This window comes from Falco cherrug, chromosome 8 (assembly GCF_023634085.1).
Source record: "Falco cherrug isolate bFalChe1 chromosome 8, bFalChe1.pri, whole genome shotgun sequence".
Classification (NCBI taxonomy): domain Eukaryota; kingdom Metazoa; phylum Chordata; class Aves; order Falconiformes; family Falconidae; genus Falco; species Falco cherrug.
Window position 1 is genome coordinate 59,309,847 of NC_073704.1, and position 23,332 is coordinate 59,333,178.

General features: G+C 49.1%; 2 protein-coding genes across 6 annotated transcripts in view; one reads left to right on the top strand and one right to left on the bottom strand.

Annotated features, from left to right (window-relative positions):
- The window catches only part of MGAT4B (alpha-1,3-mannosyl-glycoprotein 4-beta-N-acetylglucosaminyltransferase B), a 52,103-nt gene extending 40,368 nt beyond the window's left edge, over nucleotides 1-11,735 (top strand). For all 4 annotated transcript variants that reach the window (XM_055718437.1, XM_055718438.1, XM_027807279.2 and 1 more), the window contains 11 exons: nucleotides 52-98; nucleotides 2,369-2,482; nucleotides 2,920-2,995; nucleotides 3,363-3,477; nucleotides 4,239-4,369; nucleotides 7,334-7,441; nucleotides 8,389-8,582; nucleotides 8,970-9,048; nucleotides 9,480-9,567; nucleotides 10,607-10,719; nucleotides 10,791-11,735. In XM_055718437.1, the coding sequence (XP_055574412.1) occupies nucleotides 52-98; nucleotides 2,369-2,482; nucleotides 2,920-2,995; nucleotides 3,363-3,477; nucleotides 4,239-4,369; nucleotides 7,334-7,441; nucleotides 8,389-8,582; nucleotides 8,970-9,048; nucleotides 9,480-9,567; nucleotides 10,607-10,719; nucleotides 10,791-10,814 (1,089 nt within the window). In that variant the 3' untranslated portion in view covers nucleotides 10,815-11,735. The remainder of the gene's footprint in view (nucleotides 1-51; nucleotides 99-2,368; nucleotides 2,483-2,919; nucleotides 2,996-3,362; nucleotides 3,478-4,238; nucleotides 4,370-7,333; nucleotides 7,442-8,388; nucleotides 8,583-8,969; nucleotides 9,049-9,479; nucleotides 9,568-10,606; nucleotides 10,720-10,790) is intronic.
- A 692-nt stretch (nucleotides 11,736-12,427) lies between these two features.
- On the bottom strand, nucleotides 12,428-22,875 carry LOC102054340 (leukotriene C4 synthase). 2 transcript variants are annotated; one of them, XM_005440617.4, is made up of 5 exons: nucleotides 20,250-21,660; nucleotides 15,905-16,004; nucleotides 13,986-14,056; nucleotides 13,207-13,288; nucleotides 12,428-12,961 (listed from the first exon to the last, which is right to left on the bottom strand). In XM_005440617.4, the coding sequence occupies exons 1-5, from the start codon at nucleotides 20,305-20,307 to the stop codon at nucleotides 12,814-12,816; spliced, it is 459 nt and encodes a 152-aa protein (XP_005440674.1). In that variant the 5' UTR covers nucleotides 20,308-21,660; the 3' UTR covers nucleotides 12,428-12,813. The 2 variants fall into 2 exon arrangements, with proteins under 2 accessions (XP_005440674.1, XP_055574414.1); XM_055718439.1 differs by lacking the exon at nucleotides 15,905-16,004 and having other exon boundaries at nucleotides 20,250-22,875.
- Between the last annotated feature and the right edge of the window lie 457 nt (nucleotides 22,876-23,332).

Below are 23,332 nucleotides of genomic sequence, written 5' to 3' on the forward strand. Positions count from 1 at the left end.
GGGCACAGGCTGAGGCTGAAGGATGTAACACTGCTTATCTTTTGTTTTCAGACAGATCCGCAGTACACAGCCGGAGTGGCAGAAAATATCAAAAATTTGTAAGCACTTCCAAATGACTATAGTGGTAAAGTCTGTGCCTGTAGCAAGGCTAGGGAATGGCTTCATTAAGGAGCAGATACACACTTTTCTGCTTCCCTTTTGTATTTTGTTGTTGTTGTTGTTTGGGGGGTGTGTGTCTGTTCTTAAAACTCTGGGCTGTCTTTGCTTCCACTTTCTGTTTGTTCTAAAATGCATCCCCTATATAGCTTCCAGGAGGCTGCTTTGTGCTCATAGTGTTTAACACGCATGGTCGTGCCGTTTCATTTTGCTCTTTCTGTCCTGTGGCGTTGGGAGAAGATGGATTATGTAGATTTCCAGAGATCCTGGCAATTGTTTCTGTGTCTAGTGCAGCCCTCTACCTGCTCTGCGGAGTCAGAGCAGCTGGGCAGCGTGGTAAGCACAGCCAAATGCCTCTGTTGTATTTTGCTTTGCAATCCATGATCCATTTTTCTTCCCACTCCAGCCTGTTTGTTTTTCCCTTGTTCTGGGCACTAGTTACATTTGTCTCTCACACTAGCTGCTATTTATGTCCTGGAGTCTTAGTGGCTTTTGCAGCTTTGTCTGTAGCTGCTTAAGCAGAAGCCGGTGATGGATTATTAACTGTGAGCCCGGCCAGGCATTAGCAGCATCAGAGCTTGGAGGCAGAAGAAAAAGGTGGTGAGAGAAGGGGCTGTGACTCCCGTCCAGCTCCTGCGATTGCGTGTTTCCAAAGGATCGCAGTTGCCATAAGAAGGAGATGCAAAAGGGCAGCACATCCTCGCGGCGCCCTGCATCCCGAGCCAATGATGGGAGAGGGGCTGGGAGCTGCACGGAGCGTGGTGTTCCGGGCCCTTGCAGAAGAGCTGAGACAGAGCCCTCCATCTTGCTGTGCCGGAGCTGGCAGAGCTCCCCTCCTTCTGCCTGCTGGCAGGAGGACGCACTTATCCCGGGGATAATGGACTGATTGTCCAGTGGATCCCGATGAAATTACTGGGCGCTGCTGCAGAGAGTGCCTCTGCGTAGAAGGCCTGAAACTTTAATTGACTTAATGATTTGATTTCTCACCGCCCCCCTCTCCAGCGCCTCCTGCCCCTCCCTGATTCACAGAAATTATTTTTCTTCCAAATTGAATTGCGGTGGCGTGGGGCCAGGGCAGGCTGAGGTTGTGTCACAGGAGGGAGAAAGTCATTGCTGCTTCAGTACAGGTTTTGTCACCTCTGTGAGAAGCTTCTGTTTCACTGCTGCTCGGGGAAAGGAAGGTTTGAAAATGCTAGCTGAAAATCTTGCCAGTCCCAAGGAGGGAAAAAGGAAGGGAAAAATAAGTGAGAAGTTTTTGGCAGTCTCGCTGCTCTGTCTCCCTCTGCCCCATCTCCTGTCCTCCAGGCTCTGCACAAACAAAGGAAACCAGCCTCACTCACACCCTGTGTTCTCAAAAAGGCAGTATAAAAATAACTGGTTTTCCTGCTTATCTCTCCCAGTTACGGTAATCTCTGGGTATTGCTTGCAAAGCTGTTGTAGGTACCTATGTTCCAGATGGGTGACTTTTTTTTCTGTTTGAATTTGACTCTTTAAAGGGTTTTTAACTGCATTATAGGGAAAATAGATGCTGGTTTTATCAGCATAAGGGAACTAGGTAGAATTCCTGCTGGCCGTCCTAACTATGGCACAGCAGTGTTTTAAGTAACATCAGAAATGCATAACATAATCTCTGCAAAATGGCTTTTAATTACTGATGCATTTGGAAAATCTCTAAATGCTGGTAATGCCAGCAAGTCCTTTCACTGGTGTACCAGTCTGCCGGTCCATTTAATCCTGTAGAGAGTACATGGTGCTCGGGGATGGTCTTTAAAGCTGACCTGTGTATGCGTGTGGCAGGGAGGAGGGATGCTGCTGGGTGGGGGGTGGGGGGTGGGGGCACACACATGTGGGGCTATTAGGGACCATGGGAGGGAGAAAGCAGCTTTAAAACTCTGTGGCAGTCCCTGCTGATGTTCTTCCATGAGGCCTGAAAGTCCACTAGCTGCTGGGGAAGTTTTATCTCTGGCAGTCCCTGCTGATGTTCTTCCATGAGGCCTGAAAGTCCACTAGCTGCTGGGGAAGTTTTATCTCTGGCAGTCCCTGCTGATGTTCTTCCATGAGGCCTGAAAGTCCACTAGCTGCTGGGGAAGTTTTATCTCAGAGGTGGTATTTTTTGTTTGGTTCTGTGGCTTAGTGTTTACGCAGCAATTTAGTCTATGAGGTGGTGTGTCAGACATGGAGGTATTTGTTTACTGCTGCTTTTCTCCCTCAGATTCCCAAAGGAAATACACTCAGGTCTCCTGGAGGTAATTTCCCCATCTCCGCATTTCTATCCTGATTTCTCCCACCTGCGGGAATCCTTTGGGGACCCCAAGGAAAGAGTCAGGTAAGAATCAATGAATGAGCTTCAAAACAAACAAGCCCTGAATTAAGTTACTGCAGCATCTTCCCCCCTGACTGCAGCAGGGAAATCTCTTCAGCAGGGCCAGGCGAGGCCCTTCAGCTTGTGTTGTCCAAGAGCTGGAAGGAGGTGGGGGAGGGGTACGGACTGGCACTGGGGTTGCAGGGTTTGCCTGGCGCTGCGGTGTTTCCATCACTGAGCAAGGGGGTCCTTTTAACCCAGATGATGTTCATTTTGGAACTCTGGAGTTTTCCAGTAACTCTCAGCTGACCAGTTTGAGACCAAACAGGAGAGGCTGCGTGCCATCCCCTCCTCCAAGAGCCGTGCCACCTTCCCAGCTCAAACCCAGCCTCGGCTGGCCCCCCTGCGCAGCCCACATTCCCAGGGGAGATTGGCGCTCCCATCACATTTGTCTCTTGCAGGTGGAGGACAAAGCAGAACCTCGACTACTGCTTTTTAATGATGTATGCCCAGTCCAAAGGCATCTATTACGTGCAGGTGGGTTCGGTGCAGGGGGCGAAGGGGAGGGGTGTGTACCTGTGAGTTCACTGTGGCTCGTACCCAGCTTAGAGAGGGCAAGGAGCGTGTCCAGTTGTGTGATGCCGCAGAGTGGGAGCAGGTTTTAACAACAGCTAGGTTTCTAAGATGCTTTAGACCTGGAGGCCTTCTGCCTAGGGGGAGCAGGAATCCTTGTTTCGTTTACCTGATAGATTGGGTGAGAAAGATCTGCTTGGAGCATCGTCCAAAATAAACTGGGGCTGTGCCAAAGCTTTCCTCTGGTCTGTGGTGTGATTGCTCTACACAGAGAGGTTCTTTACTGGAACCTGGATGGGTCCTTGGCATTGAGTGTCCTTTCCTCTTGCAGCTGGAGGATGATATTGTGGCCAAACCGAACTATCTCAGCACAATGAAGAACTTTGCCTTGCAGCAGCCCTCTGAGGAGTGGATGATCCTGGAGTTTTCTCAGTTGGGGTTTATCGGTAATGATGTTCTCCCCTGCTCACCCTGGTCCCATCAGGCATGGGCACAAGTGCCTGCTGGCTCTTGCAAGCACTTCTGCTCTATGTCCAGTGAGTTGTCCCCACAAGACAGTGAAATACTTGGACTTGATCCCTCCTTATTTTTGCAGTGGCCCTTGTGATTGCACAGGGGAGAAAGATCCTCACAGCTGGTACTGCTGATACGCACTTTTAATAAAAATAAACCTGGTCGGTGGCCCAGCTGACAGCCAAACATTTGAGATGTGACCAGTAGCTTTCAGGCTGGATGAGATCTGGAGTTGCCTAAGAGTGTACAAAAGGAAGTTTACATCAGCACAGAACTATTTTGGGAACGGCAGTACGTGGCTGCAGTAGCAGTTTGATCTGTTATTTTGGATACTGGTTTGACTGGCTTGAAACTTGTAGTTTTGGGGGCAGGAAATGGTCTGTCCTGCAGCTGGCTGGATGTTTTTCATCCTTATTTCTCCCTACTGAATGGAAGAGCTTTAGACCTTTTGATACTGCTGTGACCTGTGAGACTAATGCTTTCTAATTCTGCAATGAATATTAAATCCGGAACTGTATTAGCAATGCCGGCAATACTGGTACATAAAACAGAGCTGCATGCTATTTCCTTTACGTAGAGAGATGGACACATCCAGCCTCTGCAGCTCAGTCTCCCAAGTTTTTTCTTCCCAGCTCTGATTCTTGACAGTTTCATACTGTAGCTGCGCTCTCTCCTCTCTTTCTTGGTGCTGTAGGAAAAATGTTCAAGTCTCTGGATCTGAGCCTGATCGTGGAGTTCATCCTGATGTTCTATAAGGACAAACCCATTGACTGGCTGCTGGATCACATCCTTTGGGTGAAAGTCTGCAACCCTGAGAAAGATGCAGTACGTAAACAACCTCTGTTGAAGGGAAACCTTCTGTTGTGTGTGGGCAAATGTATACTCTGTCTGTGTCTCCAGAGGATCTTTTCTGTGAGCTCTGGTGCTAACTGACTTTGCACTGAGCTGTGCCATCCCTGTGGAGTGTGCCACAGGGTGTCCTTGTGGATTGTGTAAGCACAGACCTGGGAGTTCAGGCTTTTGTAGTCTGCAGCTGCCAGAAAAGGCATTATTTCTGCATCTGAGCACTAACAGGGTATTCCTCCTCCAGTCCTTGAGGAGAGTAGCCGTTCCCCATTCTTCTGTGTTGTTTTGCATTCTGGTGTGCTTCTTGCCTTGAAGCCATTCCCCACTCACTGTCTATAACCCCAGAATAACCCTTTGGCCCTGGGCTCGTGTGCCGTACCCATCTGGAGCAGACACGCAGGCTGCCCAGAGAGCTCACCCCAGATAACCCAAGAGCAAGCCCGCCGTGCGTAATGTGCCAAAACGAAGCCAGAGCATGTGAACCCCTTGTCGGGGTTTCTAGGAGGGCGCAGAGCGGTGACATGGGCTCCATTTTCATACTGACATGTCATTTGCAGAGCCGTGTCTGCACAGAGCCATGCAGACAGCAGCGCAGGAGCCCCTGTGCCCTGCGGAGGTTGTGTTTGAACTCCCAGCAGCAGCAGCAGCAGCGAGGGGCTAAAGCGAGTGGGAAGGGCAGAGGAGGAGTGTGTGTGACAGCAAATGTAAGATGAGCTCATCACCAGATTCTCTCCTCTCTCCTCTCTGAACATATTGTATTTACTCATACACTCATTCACCCTCCTCCCCCGGCAGAGAATGAGCAGCGGAGCCCCCGTGCAGAGCCAGTCGCTTAAGACAGACCTCATGGCCACGGGTACTTAGCGGTGGCAAACGCCAGAGCATGTGGTCGCTCTGGGGATAAATGCTGTATTTATGTGTTGGGGTGAGGGGACAGGGCATCCTCAGGGCTCTGCAGAACTCGGGCAAGGATGTGGTTTAGTTTGGCCTGATCCTTGGCAGAGGCTGTGACATTGGCTCCAGTCCCCCGTGTGCAGCAGGACCAGTCTCAGGTGATGTCCATTGTGTCCTCCTGGCAGTTTAACCCACGTGCTCAGGTGCAGCAGAGCACTTCCCAGGCGTGTCTGGCAACCCCCAGGGTACTCACAGCCCTGGGCGAAGCTGGGGTAGCAGGATGGTGGGATGGAGCTGGGAACGATGCTGCTGTCTGTGCCCTTCCTTCAAAACCTTCAGCTTGAGTGTTGATTAAATGCAGATCCTGCTGCGCAGGATCATCTTCTCCTTAACTCATCTTCACTCATCTTCTCCTACCTGGCAGAGCCAAGGTTTTCCCAGGGGAAACTGCAAACCTCTTAAATGTGTTGCCTTTTTAAAAATTAACCTACTTTCTGTGTGAATTTCTGGCTCCTTTCCCCCACTGTTTGCATGATTAACTCTGCACAGCGCCCTTTCAAACATGGCTTTCCCTTGTAAATCCCACTGTGCAGAATCAAATTGGTAGCAGGGAGGATTTGTCTTTTTGATTGAAAGTTTGTTTGACCTGTGCTTTTGGTAAGTGCTTTGCCTGCTCTGGATGTATTCTGCTCTTTCTTTTTCAACTAATTTTAGACTTACCTGGGGTAGAGCTGTGTGAAAGGATGACCTTCTTACCACCAGCTGAGCCATTTCCCCCTCCTGGCTTGAGTGACGGCGCTGCCTTCAGTCAGCAAATGCTTCTTTAGCAGAAGGGGGAAAGGGGAGAAAGAGAAGTCAGGAGATGCTGTAGTTCCCTCCGGTCCCCTTCCTCCTCTCCCCATCCGGAGATCAGAACCGATGGGGTTGCATCTAGGGTTTCTGGCTATGAGTAGAGTCTCTCCCATTAGCATGGCTAGTTTTAATTTTCTAATGTAACGTGAGCTGGATTAGGGGATTATCTCCTCTGCAGCTCGCAGGGGTCATGCCTGGAATTTCCCAGCTCCCGGCATGGTGGCGGTGGCGGTGGCCGGTGCAGGCAGCCCATCGCAGGGACTCGGTGTGGCTGGCTGTCCCTGCTGTGCCTGCTTGGTGCCAGGCAGCCAGTGACACAGCACCTGGCAGCGGGATCCTGCCAGGGTTTCTCTGGGGTGGGAGGCTGCAAGATGGCAGTAGGGGTGCGCATCCATTTCTGTTCTTGGAAAAAGCAGAAGTCAGAAAAAAAAAGTTCCCTCTCCCTCCAGTTTTTAACCCTGTATTTTTGTCCTGCTCCCCCAGACTGAGAGGAATGAACTATTTTTAAAACGTGACCTCTTGTCTTGGTGCTCTGTGTTTTCCCAATTTGTCCTTTATTCCCTTTCTGTCATCTCTCTCCACTCCGTGGAAAATCACTGGCTGGATCGGTGTTGCTTCTCAAAGTTTATTTACGTGGTGGGATGGGTGTGAAACAGTCAAACAGCTTTGACAACAGCACGTGCCATACATCTGCTTAACAACACCTGCCAACCAGCTGGAAACTCTGCCTGTCTGAAAAGAGCCTGCACTCGCTGCCTGCTCACCCAGGCTCTGCATCGTCCTGGGACTTACTGTACCTTCAGACATCGGTGATCCCGAGCTCTGAGTTGTAGGAAAGAAGCTTTCCCAGTAAGCCAAGGACAAAAGAAACTAAATCCTCTGGCTATCCTCACCTGACAGCACAGAGGAGATTTGCTCAGCGTTCATAAAGCTATGCAAGGAGAAATGAGCACATAAACTGGGGCGCTCCGGCTGCCCAACAGAGCCTGGTGGGTGAGCGGCCAAGAGGCACGGGCAGGTTCCCCCAGAGCGCAGCTAAAGGCTCTCTTGCCAAATTGAAGCCAAAATAACACAGAAAGGCATAGAGATGGCGAGGCAGGGTGTTATCCCTCCTTGTGCCCTTGCCCACTCCTCTCGTGGGTCACGGTTGACCACAGAGGTTTAAGCATGGAGCACTGTGGGGTTGTCTCGTTTCAGAAACACTGCGACAGGCAGAAGGCAAACCTGAGGATTCGCTTCAAGCCCTCGCTCTTCCAGCATGTGGGAACCCACTCCTCCTTGGCTGGGAAGATACAGAAGCTGAAGGTGGGTACCAGCTGCCTGTCCGAGCCAGAGATGGCCTTTCTGCCAGGCTGGCAGGAACTGGCTGCTTTTGGGGTGGGGATATCAGTGACGGCAACTGGTGGGACAGTGGCAGCTGGATTGCTGTGCAGTGGTGGTCTTCTATTCTGAATTACAGTGAGGTCACGTAGCTCCTACTTCTCGTAATGGCAGTGACATGTACTAAGAGTCACTGCAAGCTTTTAAGCCTTGGTACTGGTCCTGGCCAGCCATCCTGAGTAACGAACCATGGTCCGGGCAAGTGATTTTGAAGCATCTGCTGAAAAACCCTGGGGAGAAAACTCCTGGATTGGTCTGACTTCCTTCCAGCCCCACTCCTTGTTGCTGGGATTTGCTGATAGGCAAACTAGAGCTTGCTGTGTAAGAGCTTAATTGTTTGTGTGTGTTGAAATGTCAACAAAATCGGGCTTCCCACAGCTATAGTGCAGGACCCATAGACAAGCATCCCTGGGCTACGCTCAGTCCTGTGTCTGTCCGATCCCCAGGCACATGGATGGTGTAATCCGGTTTGTATCGCGGTGCGGTCCCCGTCAGGCCATGTAATGCAGTAATTTTATGTTGTCATCAGCCTCCCAGCCACCTTCTCCTCTGGTGTAAGGAGTGTTCGCAGAGCTCCTGGGGCAGGGACATGCGTTTGGGGACACCTGGACAATGAAAGGTTCTTTGGTGCTGGATCAGAGCGCAGAGCAGTGGTGCTTCCCTGTGCTGCCTCTCCTGAAGTTGTGTCCTCCTGGGATCCAGCCACACGTTGCCCTGGCTGGTGCCCTCCCCAGATCACTTCCATCATTCAGTGCTGTGTAAATTGAGAGCTTTTATTTTTTTAAAATTTTAAATTTAATTTAATCCTTGTCTCTGGGACCCCTGTTCCTGAATGAGTGAGAGCTTTTTTTTTTTGCTTTGCACCCACCAAGGACAAGGACTTTGGGAAGCAGGCCCTGCGGAAGGAGCACGTCAACCCTCCTGCGGAGGTAAGCACCAGCCTGAAGACCTACCAGCACTTCACCTTGGAGAAGGCTTACCTGCGGGAGGACTTCTTCTGGGCCTTCACTCCCACTGCCGGAGACTTCATCAGATTCAGATTCTTCAAACCACTCCGCATCGAAAGGCCAGTGCTTGGGGGGGTTGGGGGGGGGGCACCAGGGTGTGTGTGGGGACACTCTGCTTTTGCTCTTCTGGCTCATGTTGAATTTCTTGCCCATCTCCTGCTTGGCTGCCCAGCAGGAGGGAGCGGTGTTCTTCCAGGGGGAGGATAATTTCACCCCTTTTTTGGTGGGGCCATGTTTGCCAGAGCCCTTTGCTTTCCTGCGCTTGTGAGCAAGCCATGATTTAGCTAACCTGGTGCAGGTCTCCTTCCAAACCACGTGCCTGTGGGCTTTCTGGGAAGGTGCCTGTGAAGCTGAGCTGTTTGATGGTTTGGCTGGGGTGAAAGCCACTGTGCCCCCCCTCCCCCCTCGCTCAGTGTGGGTATCTGTGGCTTTGGTCCCTGTCACAGGTTCTTCTTCCGCAGCGGGAACATCGAGCACCCAGAAGACAAACTCTTCAATACGACTGTGGAGGTTCTGCCGTTTGACGTAAGAGTTTTATTGAGAATTGAGCCGGGGGTGGAGTGGGAAGCAAAAGAGGTTTGAGAGAAGGGAACTGCTTAAAGCCGTCCGGGAAATCTTTACAAGACTCGAGTGCCTTGGAGCGGCGCTGGCTGGGAGCCAGGGGTCGCGCCTGCTGTGGTGCCACCTTGGGAGCGGGACCCTGCGCTGAGCAGTCGCTGTGGGAGCTGTGCCAGCCTGCGGGGGGGATGCTCAGGGGAGGGGTGGGACAGCTGCGGAGCTGGAGCCAGGATGGTGCTGTGGAAGCCGCAGCATGAGGGCAGCAAACGCCTTCTTGTTTGGGGGCACGAGGCTTGGGGTGACGGGCAGGGGGACGAGGTGCCACGGTGCTGCTGTGGCTTGGGACTTTTGGGTGGCTCTTGCCACTGGCCTTCCACAAAGCTCATCTCCTTCTGCAGAGCCTGCAGTCAGACAAGGAAGCCTTGCAGGAGGGAAGAGGCACAGCTGTCAAATACCGCAGGATGACGGATGGCTACATCCAGATAGGTACAGCAGGGCGGGGGGTGGTAAACTGCCGGCTGGGTTTGATCACCCAGCCCCTATCCTTCAAGTGAATTGAGACCCTTGGTGCTGTTTGCTTGGCAAAGAGTAATTTCTGCTTGCCAGGAGCCAGGTCAGAACGGGATTTGTCATTGTCTTCTCCCCTCTTAGCCTAGGTGGCCTCTTCAGATAGTTTTCAGTCCTATGTTTCTGCGCATCTCTGCTCAGAGCTGGGGCTGAATTATTCAGATTATCCTTCTGCCTCATTTGGTGTTAAAAATCAGCACCGTGGGTGATTTCTGCTCTCCCTCCACAGCCTGTCTCGGTACTCACACCACTGGCAGCTGGGACTTTGTCTCCTGCCACCTGAGCTTGGTTTAGTGCTTGTCCTGCACTGGCCAAAACCCAGTGACTGTAGCCTACAGGGACCTGCTGGTACATGGTAAAGCCCTGGTGTCCCTGCTAAGACTTTTTTTTTTTTTTTTAATAGACAAATAAGAGGAAAATTCCCTGGTCTGGGTAGCTTTTTGCCATTTTAGGATTCCTCTGCCCGCTGTCTGGTTTCTCCCAGTTGCATTTAAAAAAACAAAAAACAAAAAAAACCCCCAAAAATCACATCCAAAAATGGGACATAGCAACACATTGAAACCTCGGTAGCACTATGGATGCAAGACTTGCCTCCATGGCATGGATACTGAACTGATACTTGCCTCTCACAGGATGGTGCTGCCCTCAGGCTGCTCTGCCCACCTCACACAGCAGTGATGTGTAGCCAAATACTCCTCATCACAGCAGTGATGTGTAGCCAAATACTCCTCATCACAGCAGTGATGTGTAGCCAAATACTCCCTATTTTGGTTTTAGCTGATCTTGCTGTTCCCCTAAGCCTAGCATTTTGCACTGTAGCGATGTCCAGGCTGCTGGTTTTCAGCCTGGCTTGTGTCGGGGCGTTGTGGGCAGGGGCTCCCACGGCTACTCCTGGTCCCTTTGGGGGGCCTGGATGCCAGAGAACCGGCCCCACATCACCGTGTGCTGTCCCCACCAGGCTCCTTCTCCAAGGGCATCGCAGAGGGCGAGGTGGATCCATCCTTCGGGCCGCTGGAAGCCATCAGGCTGTCCATCCAGACCGACTCCCCGGTGTGGATCATCTTGAGCGAGGTAAGCCGGGCTTCATCTGCAGAGGGACCCAGCCCCAGCTTCTCACTGACCCCAGCCCTCTCTTCCTGCAGATTTTTATCAAAAAAGCAGAGTGAAATGGGCCTGAGGAAGGGTGGACACACATGGATCCCTGGTCCTTCTCCCTCCCCTCCTGCTCCCTCCTCCCTGCGGCACCAGGACAGCGCAGGACAGCTGCCGGGGGACGGCTGCGTGCTGTGGGGCCAGGACGTCACCTTGTCACCTTCTCCGGCAGAAGAGCAAACAGCGATGCCCTGTGCAGAGGGCTGGCTTTGCTCGGGCCGCACCGGCACAGCGAGAGCTTGGCGTCGGGATGAGCTTTAGCAAGTGTGCGGGATGGAAAGCACCTCCAGCCCAGGACAGGGCCACCTCCAGCCCAGGACAGGGCCACCTCCAGCCCAGGACAGGGCCACCTCCGGCTGCATCTGGGGACAGAGCGGGGGCTTGGTCACGTTGAGTCCTGCTGGGACAGAGGCGGTGGGGGACCCGGCTCTGCCTTGCTTTCGTCCAGGCAACAGCCCTGGCCACAGCCGAGGATTCAGTGGGGGTGAAGACTGACCCTCCTCCGGCAGAGGAGGAACGAATCCAAAGGGGTTGGAGCTATGAGTATGGCAGGGAAAACAAAAAAAAAACAAAACAAAACAAAAGCCACACTGTGCCTGCCAGCATTGAACACAGCCCCGTAACTCACGGTGAAGTCTCCAGTGTCTTCATGCCTTGAGGTGGAGTGCAGAAACCATCTTTTTTAAATAACGATTTCAGTTATGGATTGGTGTGAATTTTTGGGGGGAGAAAAAAAAAAGCAGAAGTAGCCCAGTTCAAAAATAGTAGGGATTAGTGTAAATCCCAATATCTTTTCAGCTATACACTGGAATGCATTATACTACTTTAATGTGCTGTATTTTTTATTATTGGATACATTTGATTTTTCCAGTACATCTCTATATATAAATATATAAAATAACGTGCACTGTAATAAAAGCTAAATTTAAACCTTTGGTGCAGCAGTGAGAGTCACTCGTGGCAGGAAGACACTGGCTCTGCTTGCCCAGGGCCAGTGGGCATCCCTGGGGGCCAGGGACCAGCTGCAGCCCCTGCACCCAAAAGGGGTGTCATTCCTCAGTGCTCACCAGTACCTGACATTCCCAAAGCATTGCTGGTGCTGGGGAAAGCTCTTAGAGCAGCCCGGTGGGAGACTGGGTATTTTTTGCCACAGGAACCTTCACCGGTTACTAAAAAAAGAAAAATTGGCTGGGTCTTTCCTTGGCAGGGCACGAGGAAGGTGCTTGGGCACCAGCACACCTAAGGGTGCAGTTGTGGAACAGTTGTCTTACAAAATATGTTGCTTTTTTTATACACACATGCAACTTCACAAGGATCTGCCTGCTTGATGCCTACATGAGTTACCTGCGAACACCAAGTTTGCAGTGGAAGCTGAAATCCAGAGAGAGGGCAAAAATCCTGCTGTGGGTCAGTGACAAATCAAAATCGTTCAAGTCAATGCCTGACACAGACTTTAGCATTTGGACTAGACTCACACTTTTTTCCCCAGAACTGGGATACAGTTTTAGACAAGTGTACCCATCCTTTCAAGTTTGTTTTAATTGCAGCAGCTTTTCCCATGCAACCCAGTCCCCTAACCCTCGGATGTTCTCACACCCAGTCCCCAAGCAGCTTTGACAATCACAGGTGATTTCTACCGAGAGAAGGAATTTATTTTTTGTATACCCATGGTGTGGATCCTTCAACATAGATCGTTACAGCAGTAAGGAAGAGTGACAACAGCGTACGGGTCCATCTGTGCTCTGTGAGGCAGAGCCAAAGACAGGAGTTCTAGAGCAGACGGTGCTGCAAGAGCTGGCGGTGAAGGCCATCAGCAGGGGCAGAGGCTGGGCAGTGTTTGCTTTCTAGAAGGGAGAATTACCTGTGAAGTAGTGGAGCTTCACGAGCAGAGGAACGCCAGCATCCACCGCCCTTCAAAGGTGAGCACAGAGCTGGGGAGATGCTTGGTCTCTGACATGCTGTGTGACTCTCCCGCGAGGGCACGCCCTGGGTTCTGGGGGGAAGCAGCCCCCCTCACCAGGCACCAAGCAGCTGGCGGGGCCACACCAGCACCGTGGTCCATGCAGAGGAGCGGGACAGCAAGAAGTGTGCCAGGAGCCCGGCCACCGCCAGCCCCAGCAGCAGCCAGAGCAGCAAGGCACTGGCGTACAGCGGCCCCAACCTGCGCGGGGAGAAAACACCATCAGACACCACCAGACCCCCCCGGGGCATGAAGTGTGCTGGTGAGGGCTTGGCGACCCTCACTCTCCTTTGAGACTGAGCCAGTGGTGTGGCCACGAGCGCAGGAGGGTGATGCAAATCTGCCGTCAGTCCCACCACAGGAAGGAAACCTGCCCCAGGGGCCACATCCTGCACCCAGCCTCCCTGGGTTGATTTGGGGTGCCCACAGCCCGGCCAGGTACTTACCTTCCCTGTGCAGCCACGCTGTATCCCTGGAAGTACTTGAAGCGCTTGTAGAGGTACATCAGCCCACACGCCGCAGCCACACCTGCGGGGGGGAGGGGAGCAGAGTTGTGATGGGCCTGGGGTTCCCCAGACGCTGCCGTGCTCAGTCACCCATGCCCCCATGCCCCCCTGCAGATGGGGCACAGCCCCGAGAACCGAACGCAGAGGGACTCAGCGTTAGAATGCTGTGGGAGCTTAGGTGGGGTTTCTTCTTTCCCTTTTTGTGAGGGCTGACCTTCTCTGCCCCCCAGAAGCTGCCCTGGGACGTGGGTTTGCAGCAGTCCCTTCCCTGGTCCTTCCTTGCATCTTCCCCAGGGTGACAGCCAAAACACGCTCGGGACAGGACGGACGGTGGGTGACTAATCGCTGGGGTTATGGTTTCTCCCGACAGCAGCGTGGGTCTCGCGTGGCAGCTCTGCTGCAGCTTGCTGCTGCCCTGGCACCGCACGCCAGCCCGACCCTGTCTAGGGGAAGCAGTGCTGGGGGACAGCCGGGCTCAGGTGAAGGTCAATGCCACCAACCCCCCCCTCTGGGCTGGAGACCAGCCCGGCTGCCACGCTACCAGCAGCTTCATGCACGCTGGAGCTGGGGTGCTCCTGGGTCTGTCCAGCCAAAGGGGAACTTCGCTTTCCCCGAGTAACAGCCCATGGGCACAGAGAGCACATGCCTGAGTCGCAGTGGGATTCAAACGGGTTTTTTCAGTTTGTGCATGTGGTTTGGGTTGGGGTTCCCTCCCTTACCTTGATGAAAGAAGATTCCAGCAACCCAGAGGAGCGACATGAAGATGGGGAAGTACTCTGAGCAATTTGCCCTGGGTAAGAACCAGAGATGAGAGTTAAAACCACATCCTCGTACATCGGAGAGCTGGTTAACCGAGGCCAGAGAAACGAGCTGGAAACACGCGTCGGAGCAAACTGAAAGGGCCGATAAGAGGTATTGCTGTGCTGTGGAGAAAGGGCCTTTTCTGCAACCGCGGGCACCCAATTATCTGTATTTTGGAGAAGAAAAGCACCCAAACACACAGTGTTCACCTCACACTCACGTGGACCTTGCAAAAATGAGCCACAGCCGAGACAGAGCTCTGTCTTTGCTGGACTCTCCGTCCTTGGCCCTGCGCACAGCGCCGTCACAGACACCTAGTACAGCTACGGCATTAACGCTGCATGGGCAGAGGTTCCTTATCGTTATTTAAGGAGCCTTCTCTTCCCCTTGAGTGGCCATGGCCCAAGTTTGGGTGTCACACAAAGCACGTGCTAAGAGCAAGCCTTCTCCCAGGTCGAACGCAGCAGAAGGCAATCACATCTGCAGCCAGGTTTTCTTCCTTTTTCTTTCAGTAACAAAAAGTACAGTTTTCTGCAAGAAAGGACAGGGTGAGCTGTGGTATTAAAGACAAGGGGGTTGTTTCTCCATTTCTCTTACATTTTACCATTCCCTAGGCAATTTAATCTTAAATTTGGCCAAAAATTTACCAAGCCTTAGGGAATGGGGCCAGATTGGGAGCTGGAAAAAGCCTGAAGAACCTTACGTTGCAAATGCAGTTTGAGCCTCAGTGAGGGGAGTCTGCCAGGTTTCCACGAGTGAGTAATAAATCAATACCTTTGTTCCCTTCTTTTTTTTTTTTTTTTTTTTTTTTAATATATCAAACCAAATTATCCATTTGTATGCTTTTCCACAGGGAAAAGAACAAAGAAGGGGGAAAAAAACCTACGAGGAAGAAATACCTTCTCAGAAGCGAGTGGCTGAGGCCACCTCCTCCACAGAGCATCGCGGCAGGCTCCCCGGCACCCCACAGCCCGCATCCCCGCTCTGGTAACACACAGCCCAGTATCGAAAAGCCACATCATCAGGTACCCAGCCAGCAAAGGCTGATGCCTCCCGTACAGGCCGGCCTTCCACTGCATCACAGAAGGACCAAGGTAGGTGGTTTTGTCACTTCACAAGCGGTTCCTGCATGCTGGCAAGGAAACGCAGCTGCTTTGTTCAGGATTTAGTGCCGTGCTCAGGCTACCCTTCAAACCAGCTCTGGCCAGCTCCTTTCAATTGCTTACGAAACAGGACGACTGAGATGAAAGATGGAATCTAGTGCTTGCTGGAAGCTGAAGGGATCTGTGAACCCTTGCAGTTTAGCTCCAGCATTGCTTTCTCCATAGGAACAGAGCAAAAAGAAACAGCCCTCAGCGTGGGCCTGCGAGTGCCAACTTTTGCAGTAGAATGGCTTAAATAAGGAAAAAAATTAAAACATCCTCATAGCTGGTTCTTCCAGCAAGGCCCTTTGCTTCAACAGCAAAAACTTACAAGCAAATATTAGGTTATTATAGCTTCAGCTACTCTCACAATTTAGAGCTAAAATTAATATTAAACGTCACTGTTATAATGCGTTAATGCTCAACACTTCTTCCACGCAGCCACTGACTTGTAATTCGGCTGCTTCTCGCAATACCAGGAGGGTTACTGGGGGGGGACAGAAATGCTCCAGCCATAGCCAGATGCTCCAAGTCAAAACTCAGACCTCTGCTTGCAAAGGGTTAAAAAAAATAAATAAATAGTAGCAGTAGCAGTAAGCGAAAAGGTGACTTGAGGGTGACTTCTGTCTTTCCTGGTAGGGACACCTGACCAAGTCATACATAGATGGAGTCACCCAAAAAAGTTAAAATCTTACTGAGCTCTGAAGATCCGCTCAAATTCAGGGTGACCTCTTGTCTCAGGAGGGGAGATCTTGTACTTCCGCCGGGCATAGATCACCTGCAGCACAAAATAGGCTAAAAAAAAAACCAAAAACAAAAAACAAAAAACGAACAACACAGGAATGGTGACAGCCCAGCAGTGTTTTGTTTATTGTTTAGCCAAGCTTTATCTAGCTTGGAATCAAGCAAGTGGTTAGAGCCGATACTCTCTAGGTTCATAGTCCAGGGCTGTCACACACAACCTGGAATAAACATGCCATTTATTTCATGCTTGTTATTTAAATTCATTTGGTTATCCTGGCAGAGCTGAGGTGCTGGCTGGCGTTTTGCATAGCCTCATGCCCAGCGGCGGCAGCGGAGCCCTGGGCGCTGCTCCCAGCAGATCAAACACACCTCGGTCCTGCAGCAAGGCCAGCAACACATGCTAAGACCTTACTGAGTCTGCACCCAGACACACAATTACTCTTTTTTAATCTTGCACTGTGCTTTTAGAGTATTAGTACACCCTCAGCCAGTCTGGGGGGAATGGCGTGTAACTCTGCTACATCTAGCAAGCACAACGCTTTTATACAAGGATGGCCCCATATCAGAGAGCAGCATCCAAACTGTGAAGCCCTGGGATATCTATCATCAAGTCAATTAGAGATGCTTGTAATCATGGCAATAGAAGGGAATGGGGTTGGCTATTTCTTCCACTTCATTCCTGCAGGATAGCCCCAAGGCTCGAGCAGTTCAAGGCGCAGACAACTGCTACCAGCGGGTGCAAATCTGGGCAAAGGTACTAATTCGGTGTCTGCTCTTATCGCTCCTTCCTACATTTGTAAGGGATGTGGAAAATCACTTCAAAACGATGAAAACTTGTTAACATGAAGATTTGCCCTGTTTCACTATTTGATTAAAGTTCTTACTCCCACAGGTGATTGCTAATGTTTCAAGTGTTTATCTTTAGGTGCTCCACTACATTTCTCCCTTTATTGAAAATAAGAATTTTCATATAGGAGTAAACTAAATTATAAAAACAATTACTCTGGGGACTGCGGCAGCATGCTGCTAAGTGAGTCACCTGGATTAGCAAGGTCCTAACGTAGCAACATTTCCAGAGCATTGGACAGAGACACAAGGAGCCAAGCTGCAAGGACTGCATGTGGACTGCCTTATTCCAACAAAGACTATAAAAGCAGAACAGCAGGATAGAGAAGGGAAAGGAGGGACAGATGTTGCAAGATTAAAGACAAAACAGATCCATGCATGCCTGCAGAAAAGCATTAGAACATATGTAGAAGGGAATTAGAAATGTAAATAATCTGACACGATGTGACCTTGTGTATTACACAACATATTATTCATTTAAATACACATAGACATTAATTTCAGGAAACTTTTGTGTGTTCTAGTGTCTCCCCCAGCGTGCACAGTGACCCAGCCCTGAACAAGGGGTGCTGAGGAAGGGAGGTGGGGAGCTCCCCCCTCGGTTTGTTTGCAGCACGCTGATGATGGGGGCGGGGGCGGCCATCATCCTGCCCCCAGGTCCGGCAGAACACAGCACCTGCTCTGCGAACCCAGGCAGCCGGGGCGGCAGCAACGCACGACTGGCAATTCAGCAGCAGCTGCTAGAACGCTGGGAGCAAGCTGATGAAACCCACCCTGACCCATCCTGTTACCTCCTCTGTACATCAGATCAGCACCTCTCTCCTGCACAACCATTTTCACACTCCCAGGGTCTCATCCCAGCCACCTCTCAAGAAAGGGACTGAGCTTGTTACCGCATCATGCACAGCTCTGGCTCGTGGCATACGCCTGACTGTGCTGGGCAGCGGTGCTCATCCTGCTTCGTGCCATCTGCACCCTTCCTAGTGCAGCCTTCTCGCAACTGATGAGCACGGCAAGAATAATTTCAGGCCCAACCTATCAACTCTACACTTAATATTGCTTGTATACAGGGGGCAAATATCCAGACAAGTCCTGCAACAAATCCCTTATGCTTCAGGATGGATAATATGTAAAACAGCCACCCAAGAGGAGCCTTTCGGAGGACGGCTCGCTGCCCTCTGAGCCTGGTGTAAGGATGAATCATTAAGGATGAAGAATCACACTCCAAAAGCACTTCTCAGAATGAGGTGTTATAAAAAAACACACCGTACAACCCTTCTCAGCATGAACTTTTAGGGAAAAAAGTGCAATCTGCTCTGCAGAACCTTTCAAACTAGTCTGTGTGATTCATGTCTCCAGGTTAAATATCTGTGTGGATTCCCATGTGGCTCGTAGGGGCTGAGCTCTCTCCGCACTTTGCTCCTCGGTGGAGGTATCAGCCAGACCTGTATTCTCCATTTGACTCTGTCCACAAATTTGTCAAGCCATATTACAGCTGCTATCTGCCACATTTGAGTGAACCTGGCAAACAAGCTCTGTGGGGACTAACAGCCAGTAACATTGCATAAGCATTATTTCCTTTGAAGCCATAAAAAAAAGGGGGTGGGGGAACCCAAAAACTGTGGTGGCATTGTTCTGCTCTCTGGTACAGCGTTCAACACCGGGCAGGGGCATGTAGCTACAGAGCACTAAGCTCAGAGCTTTGCTAATCTGAGCACAACTACATTAAAAAGAGGAAAGTTACTTGAAAGAACCATGGGCTCCCAGAAAATTAAGAAGAAGAAAATAAAAATCAACCAGCACTGTACTCAGCCATTAAATTACACCACCTACATCAGGATGCGATGGAAGAGCGTTTGTACATATAGCGCATGGCCATCTTTCAGTGCTCTGCCTTCTCGGAACGAGCCTCAGATCTGTAACTCGCCTACAAAATATCCTTTCAAAATATGCAAGAAAAAGCTACGGCACAGCTCCAAATCCAGGTGACATGAGCAAACATGTTTTGTACTAGTAGAGAGAAAGGAAACACATAATATTTTGCAATTGTTGCTTGGCTTCCCTTGCAGAGTAGTAACAGGAGGGTACTTTATCTGACCTAATGTAGATAAGAGGGTGCCAATGCTTGCTACTCATCTGCTGGATTCACACCTATGTATGGTTTGCATAGCACGCAAGAAAAAAGCCTAAGGCTGCAACCTTTAAAAAATACTTTTAAGTTCTCATAAAACAAATATATTTGAGACAAAACTGCTATCTAGGGATTTGCAACTGAGGGTTTTCCAATGCAAAGGGCTCAGCAACATTTCCATAACCCAATTTCACATTTTCTTTACGTTTTCTCTTTGCACATTAAACAAAAAAATCGTAAGACAAAAGTATCTTCCATTTGTAGTTGCAGATATTTCTCTGTAAATTTTTTGAAGGGGAACTACTGATAATTCAGAAGTCTTGAACTCTTATGCTTCAAGTAGCATATTTGTGTTTTAAATCATGCTTATATTGAGAGATTTATCATCTGATAGCTGAAATTACACCAGGCTGCTCAGAGAGTCACACCCATTCATAAGCAGAGGTGAAAGAGCTCTACGGTGAATTAATTCAGTAATAAATAAAAACATCCCTACAGACAAACCTTCCCTTAGACAAATTTGAAGATTTTAATGACAGGGGGACTCTATCCCCACCCTAGGCAGGGGAAGTGCCCCCTGCTGCGACCCTCCTGAAGCCCAAGGGGAGAGGCCTTTGCCCAGAGGACCCACAATTAAACACAACAGGCAGACAGGCTGGCAACTCCACTGCTGCTGCTTAAATGGTCTAAACCAAACACATCTATTTAAATTATGAGAAGTCACCGAGTTTCTTTAAAGATGTCTGCGTCTATTTCTGACCAGAAAGGCTTGCATTAGTTCCCAAATGACTGTGTGTGGCCAGCTCATCTTGTCATCTGCTTAACTGTATGGACACATAACTACACTGGTCACAGAGGAGAAATACCTGCGTACATGATGCTCTTTTCTATATAGATACGATGCATGCCCATTCACTGAGCTCTTCATCAGCCTATTTATTAACCTGCCTTTACTCTGGCTACCTCCAGTCCCTCTGAGTTACAAATTACCTGCTAAAATTCAATCACAGAAAATATTTTCAAGACATTCTATTGCTGAAATTGTGTTAAGTTTTACTTTTAAACTTACATTTCATTTCCTTCTAGGATGCTGGCTTTGAGGCTTGCAGATCATTTTAGCCCCTATTACAAAATGAACATCAGGCATCTCAGGCATGACACTTCCACCAGGAATGGCCAAACATTTGCATCATTTTGCCAAGTTGGAAGACAGCAATTTCCATTCCACACAGACTCCAAAGCAGAACACAGCAACCAAGTTCCACAAAGCTTGATGTAATTAGCTTAACACTACCTAGCATTATATAAAGAACATTTACCTTGCTCCAGGACTCCCAAAACTGTGACAGTGGCCAGCAAGTCTATCTGATTTCTCATGTCGCTGACTGTGGACCAAAGCCCTAGCCAGGTAGATGAGCACAGCTGCTCTCCAAACCTCCCTCCCACCACTGCACACCCTACAGCTGAGCCTCCTCATCACCCAGCACCAACACGTGTTTCCTCCACCGCCCATTAACTCTCTCCCCACCACACAACTTGCCAAAGCAGCCAGCCATCAGGAACCGTCTATTCCAGACAAGGGCCTTTTGCTGAACAACATAACAGCAAGGGGTTTGCACATGCAAACTGTAAAATCCTTGCATTATATTTACAGATTTTTTACCATGACTGACTGATATATTGCTGGCAACTGAAAGATGATGGGATTTCTTCCAGCTCTTTTGTTGCTGGTTTTAACCAGCTCTAAAGCATCTGAATTATGTGTGAGGTTGTAAAAATTATTATCAAGCATTTACAAATTAACAACTTGACCTTCTGCTCTTATTCCAAGTAGTGAAGCTGACCACATGAAAGATTTCTAGACTTCAGTTGGAATAACTTAATTCTGGTTACTGGATTCTGAATTATTAAAAGAGCATTCAAATGCTTTATCCTATTAATACTGTAAGTTTACCAAATAAGAATATGGCTCTTCTCTAGTGCTCAGTCACTTTTTGTAGTTTTCTGATGTTTTTAGAACTCTGCGGTACAAACCTTTTCCTGGCTAACATACAAAATAGAAGTGCTCAGTTCCCAGTGGAAGGCAGCAGAGGATGCAGAAACACACAGACCCTCAGAAATGTTACATTGACATCAGAATTAGAATTTTAAAATGTAACATTTGAAAAACCAGCAATACTTCAGCCCTGAATAACTTTTTCCCCACTACACAAAAGCAAAACATGCATCATTTAAAAAAAGTCAGCCTGTGTTTTAGAGCAACTTTGTATGGGTTGTATGTACTCCAACTTTTAAAAGCAAAAAGGAGGGGGGGGAAAGAAGTATCATTCATGATCAACTAAGGTTTTCCCTTAATTTTGGTGAAGAGAGGGGACAGGATATGGTTGAGCCATTGCATTTCTCTCTGTACAGTCACACCCACAAAACCTCAATACAGATCTGTGCACAGTACCAAACAAGAAGTGACCAGACCTACAGTTTCTCCTAAGTATGATGCAGCAAGTTTTTTCTGGTTTGGCTCTTCACTGCCCCAAAAACCCATTGTGACAAGCTTATGAAGTTGATGAAGTTAATTAATTCAAATATACACCTGTACACTTTGTCCAATAAAAACCATGCATAGAGCATAGCAAAGCCACTCCCTTTCTCTACAAAACAGTCATATGTGACTTTAGACCCTCCAAGCTGCTGCCAGACCCAGACTGAAATAGAAATAACACAATTAACCTTAACAGAATCTATTAGTGATCCAAGCTGTCATCTGGGGTGTCTAATATAGAAGTCAGAGGGGAAATATGACCAGGAGTCTACTTCTGCTTACACCGTTTCAAAAAACAACTCTGGCTTTAGAAAACACTGCTATTACAGATTTACACTAGCCTCAAGGAAAACACTAACATCAAGGGGAAAAAAGAATTTTTTTAAAAGGTAGTTTCCGAGCAATGGTTGGTCACAAGCTGCCACTGACTCCTTAAGATCTTTGGAAATACAGCCATGCATGTCACTTCAGTGGGGGACAGTTTGGGAAATTTCTGGTTTACTCAACATTAAATACAATGCAGCATTTTTAATGAGACAATAAAGCAAAAGTTAATAAAGTAATAACTTCACAGTTCCCCACAGGCTAGAGGCAGCTCATCCTGGTATTGTTACTTATTATTACATTTGGTTCTTTATAAGCTTAAGTTACTGGTCCCCTCCTCCCCCCAAACTTGCACAGTAAAGATATACTCAAAATAGGTAAGTCGGGACACACTTTGTGAGAAAATCTGAAGGCTCTGAGCTGGGGCCTTAAACACAATAGCTATATAAGACACCAACTTCGATGCTTGGAGAATGATCCTTCAATGTTTGAAGCAGATTTAAAATTCTTATTACGTAGGGGGATGCTTGAAATTACAGTAACATGCAAAACTAATACAGCCTTAGCAAGAAACGCATGTGTCACACTGCAAATTCTTTATCGCTATTGCTATATCTGTGGTTAGAGAGATTTGATCTTAGTTTAGAACTTCAGGTTAGTATCAGCAGTAAAAAGGCACACTTGACAAACAGGAACTACATAAATAACTGAATTCTTGGGTCTGCTGCAAGTGGCATGATTCACTAAGAGAACTGCTTTGAAATGTTCAATTCAGAGTAATTCGTCAAGTAACAACTTGTTAACAAGCACGCATTAACATCCAAACACACACCACTAAAGCCAGGCTCCTTCAGGCACCGATGAAGCCCAGATCCTTGCTTTACTTCTAACCAACATACAGGCAAGTGTCCATCTTAAGAGGTTCAACAATCCAGCAGGGTCTGAATGACCGATTTTGCCATGATTTTCCACAGCCTCTTCAACCCCCCAGCTCTACACAGTGGCTTAGGGACCTCGCCAGCTTTAAGCCAAAATGCTCACGCAACTTGCTGCCAGTATGTTGTTCCTTGTTCAGAAACTTAACTCATGCTTGCAGTACATGTTCCTCATTTCTCAGAGGGGGGGGGTGGGGGGGGGCGTTGGGGGGCGTTTGTGCACCATCTGCCTGCATCAAACACACACAATCTTTGTCATTTTACAAGTTGTAAGGAAACCACTTTGAACCTCTAAGGCCTGTTACTTTGAGGGAATCCGAGTATATTTCTGGAACTCTGCAATTCTGCACATGTGAAATCTTTGTACGTATTAACATCTTTTTCACTACTAACAACAACCTCTGCAGCTGTATTTCCCAGCTTAAGGCCTACTGCTGCATTAAGCTGCATTAAAAAACAAGTCCAGAAGCAGTGGGTGTAGCGTAAAGCCTTGTTTTTGAAGTAAACTCTCCTACAGCCTCTTTATCCAGTTTTGGCCTGTTTAAACGGACGCTCTGAAACTGCAAGAACTGGTAAGACGCAGCAGAACAACCTGAGCCTTAGC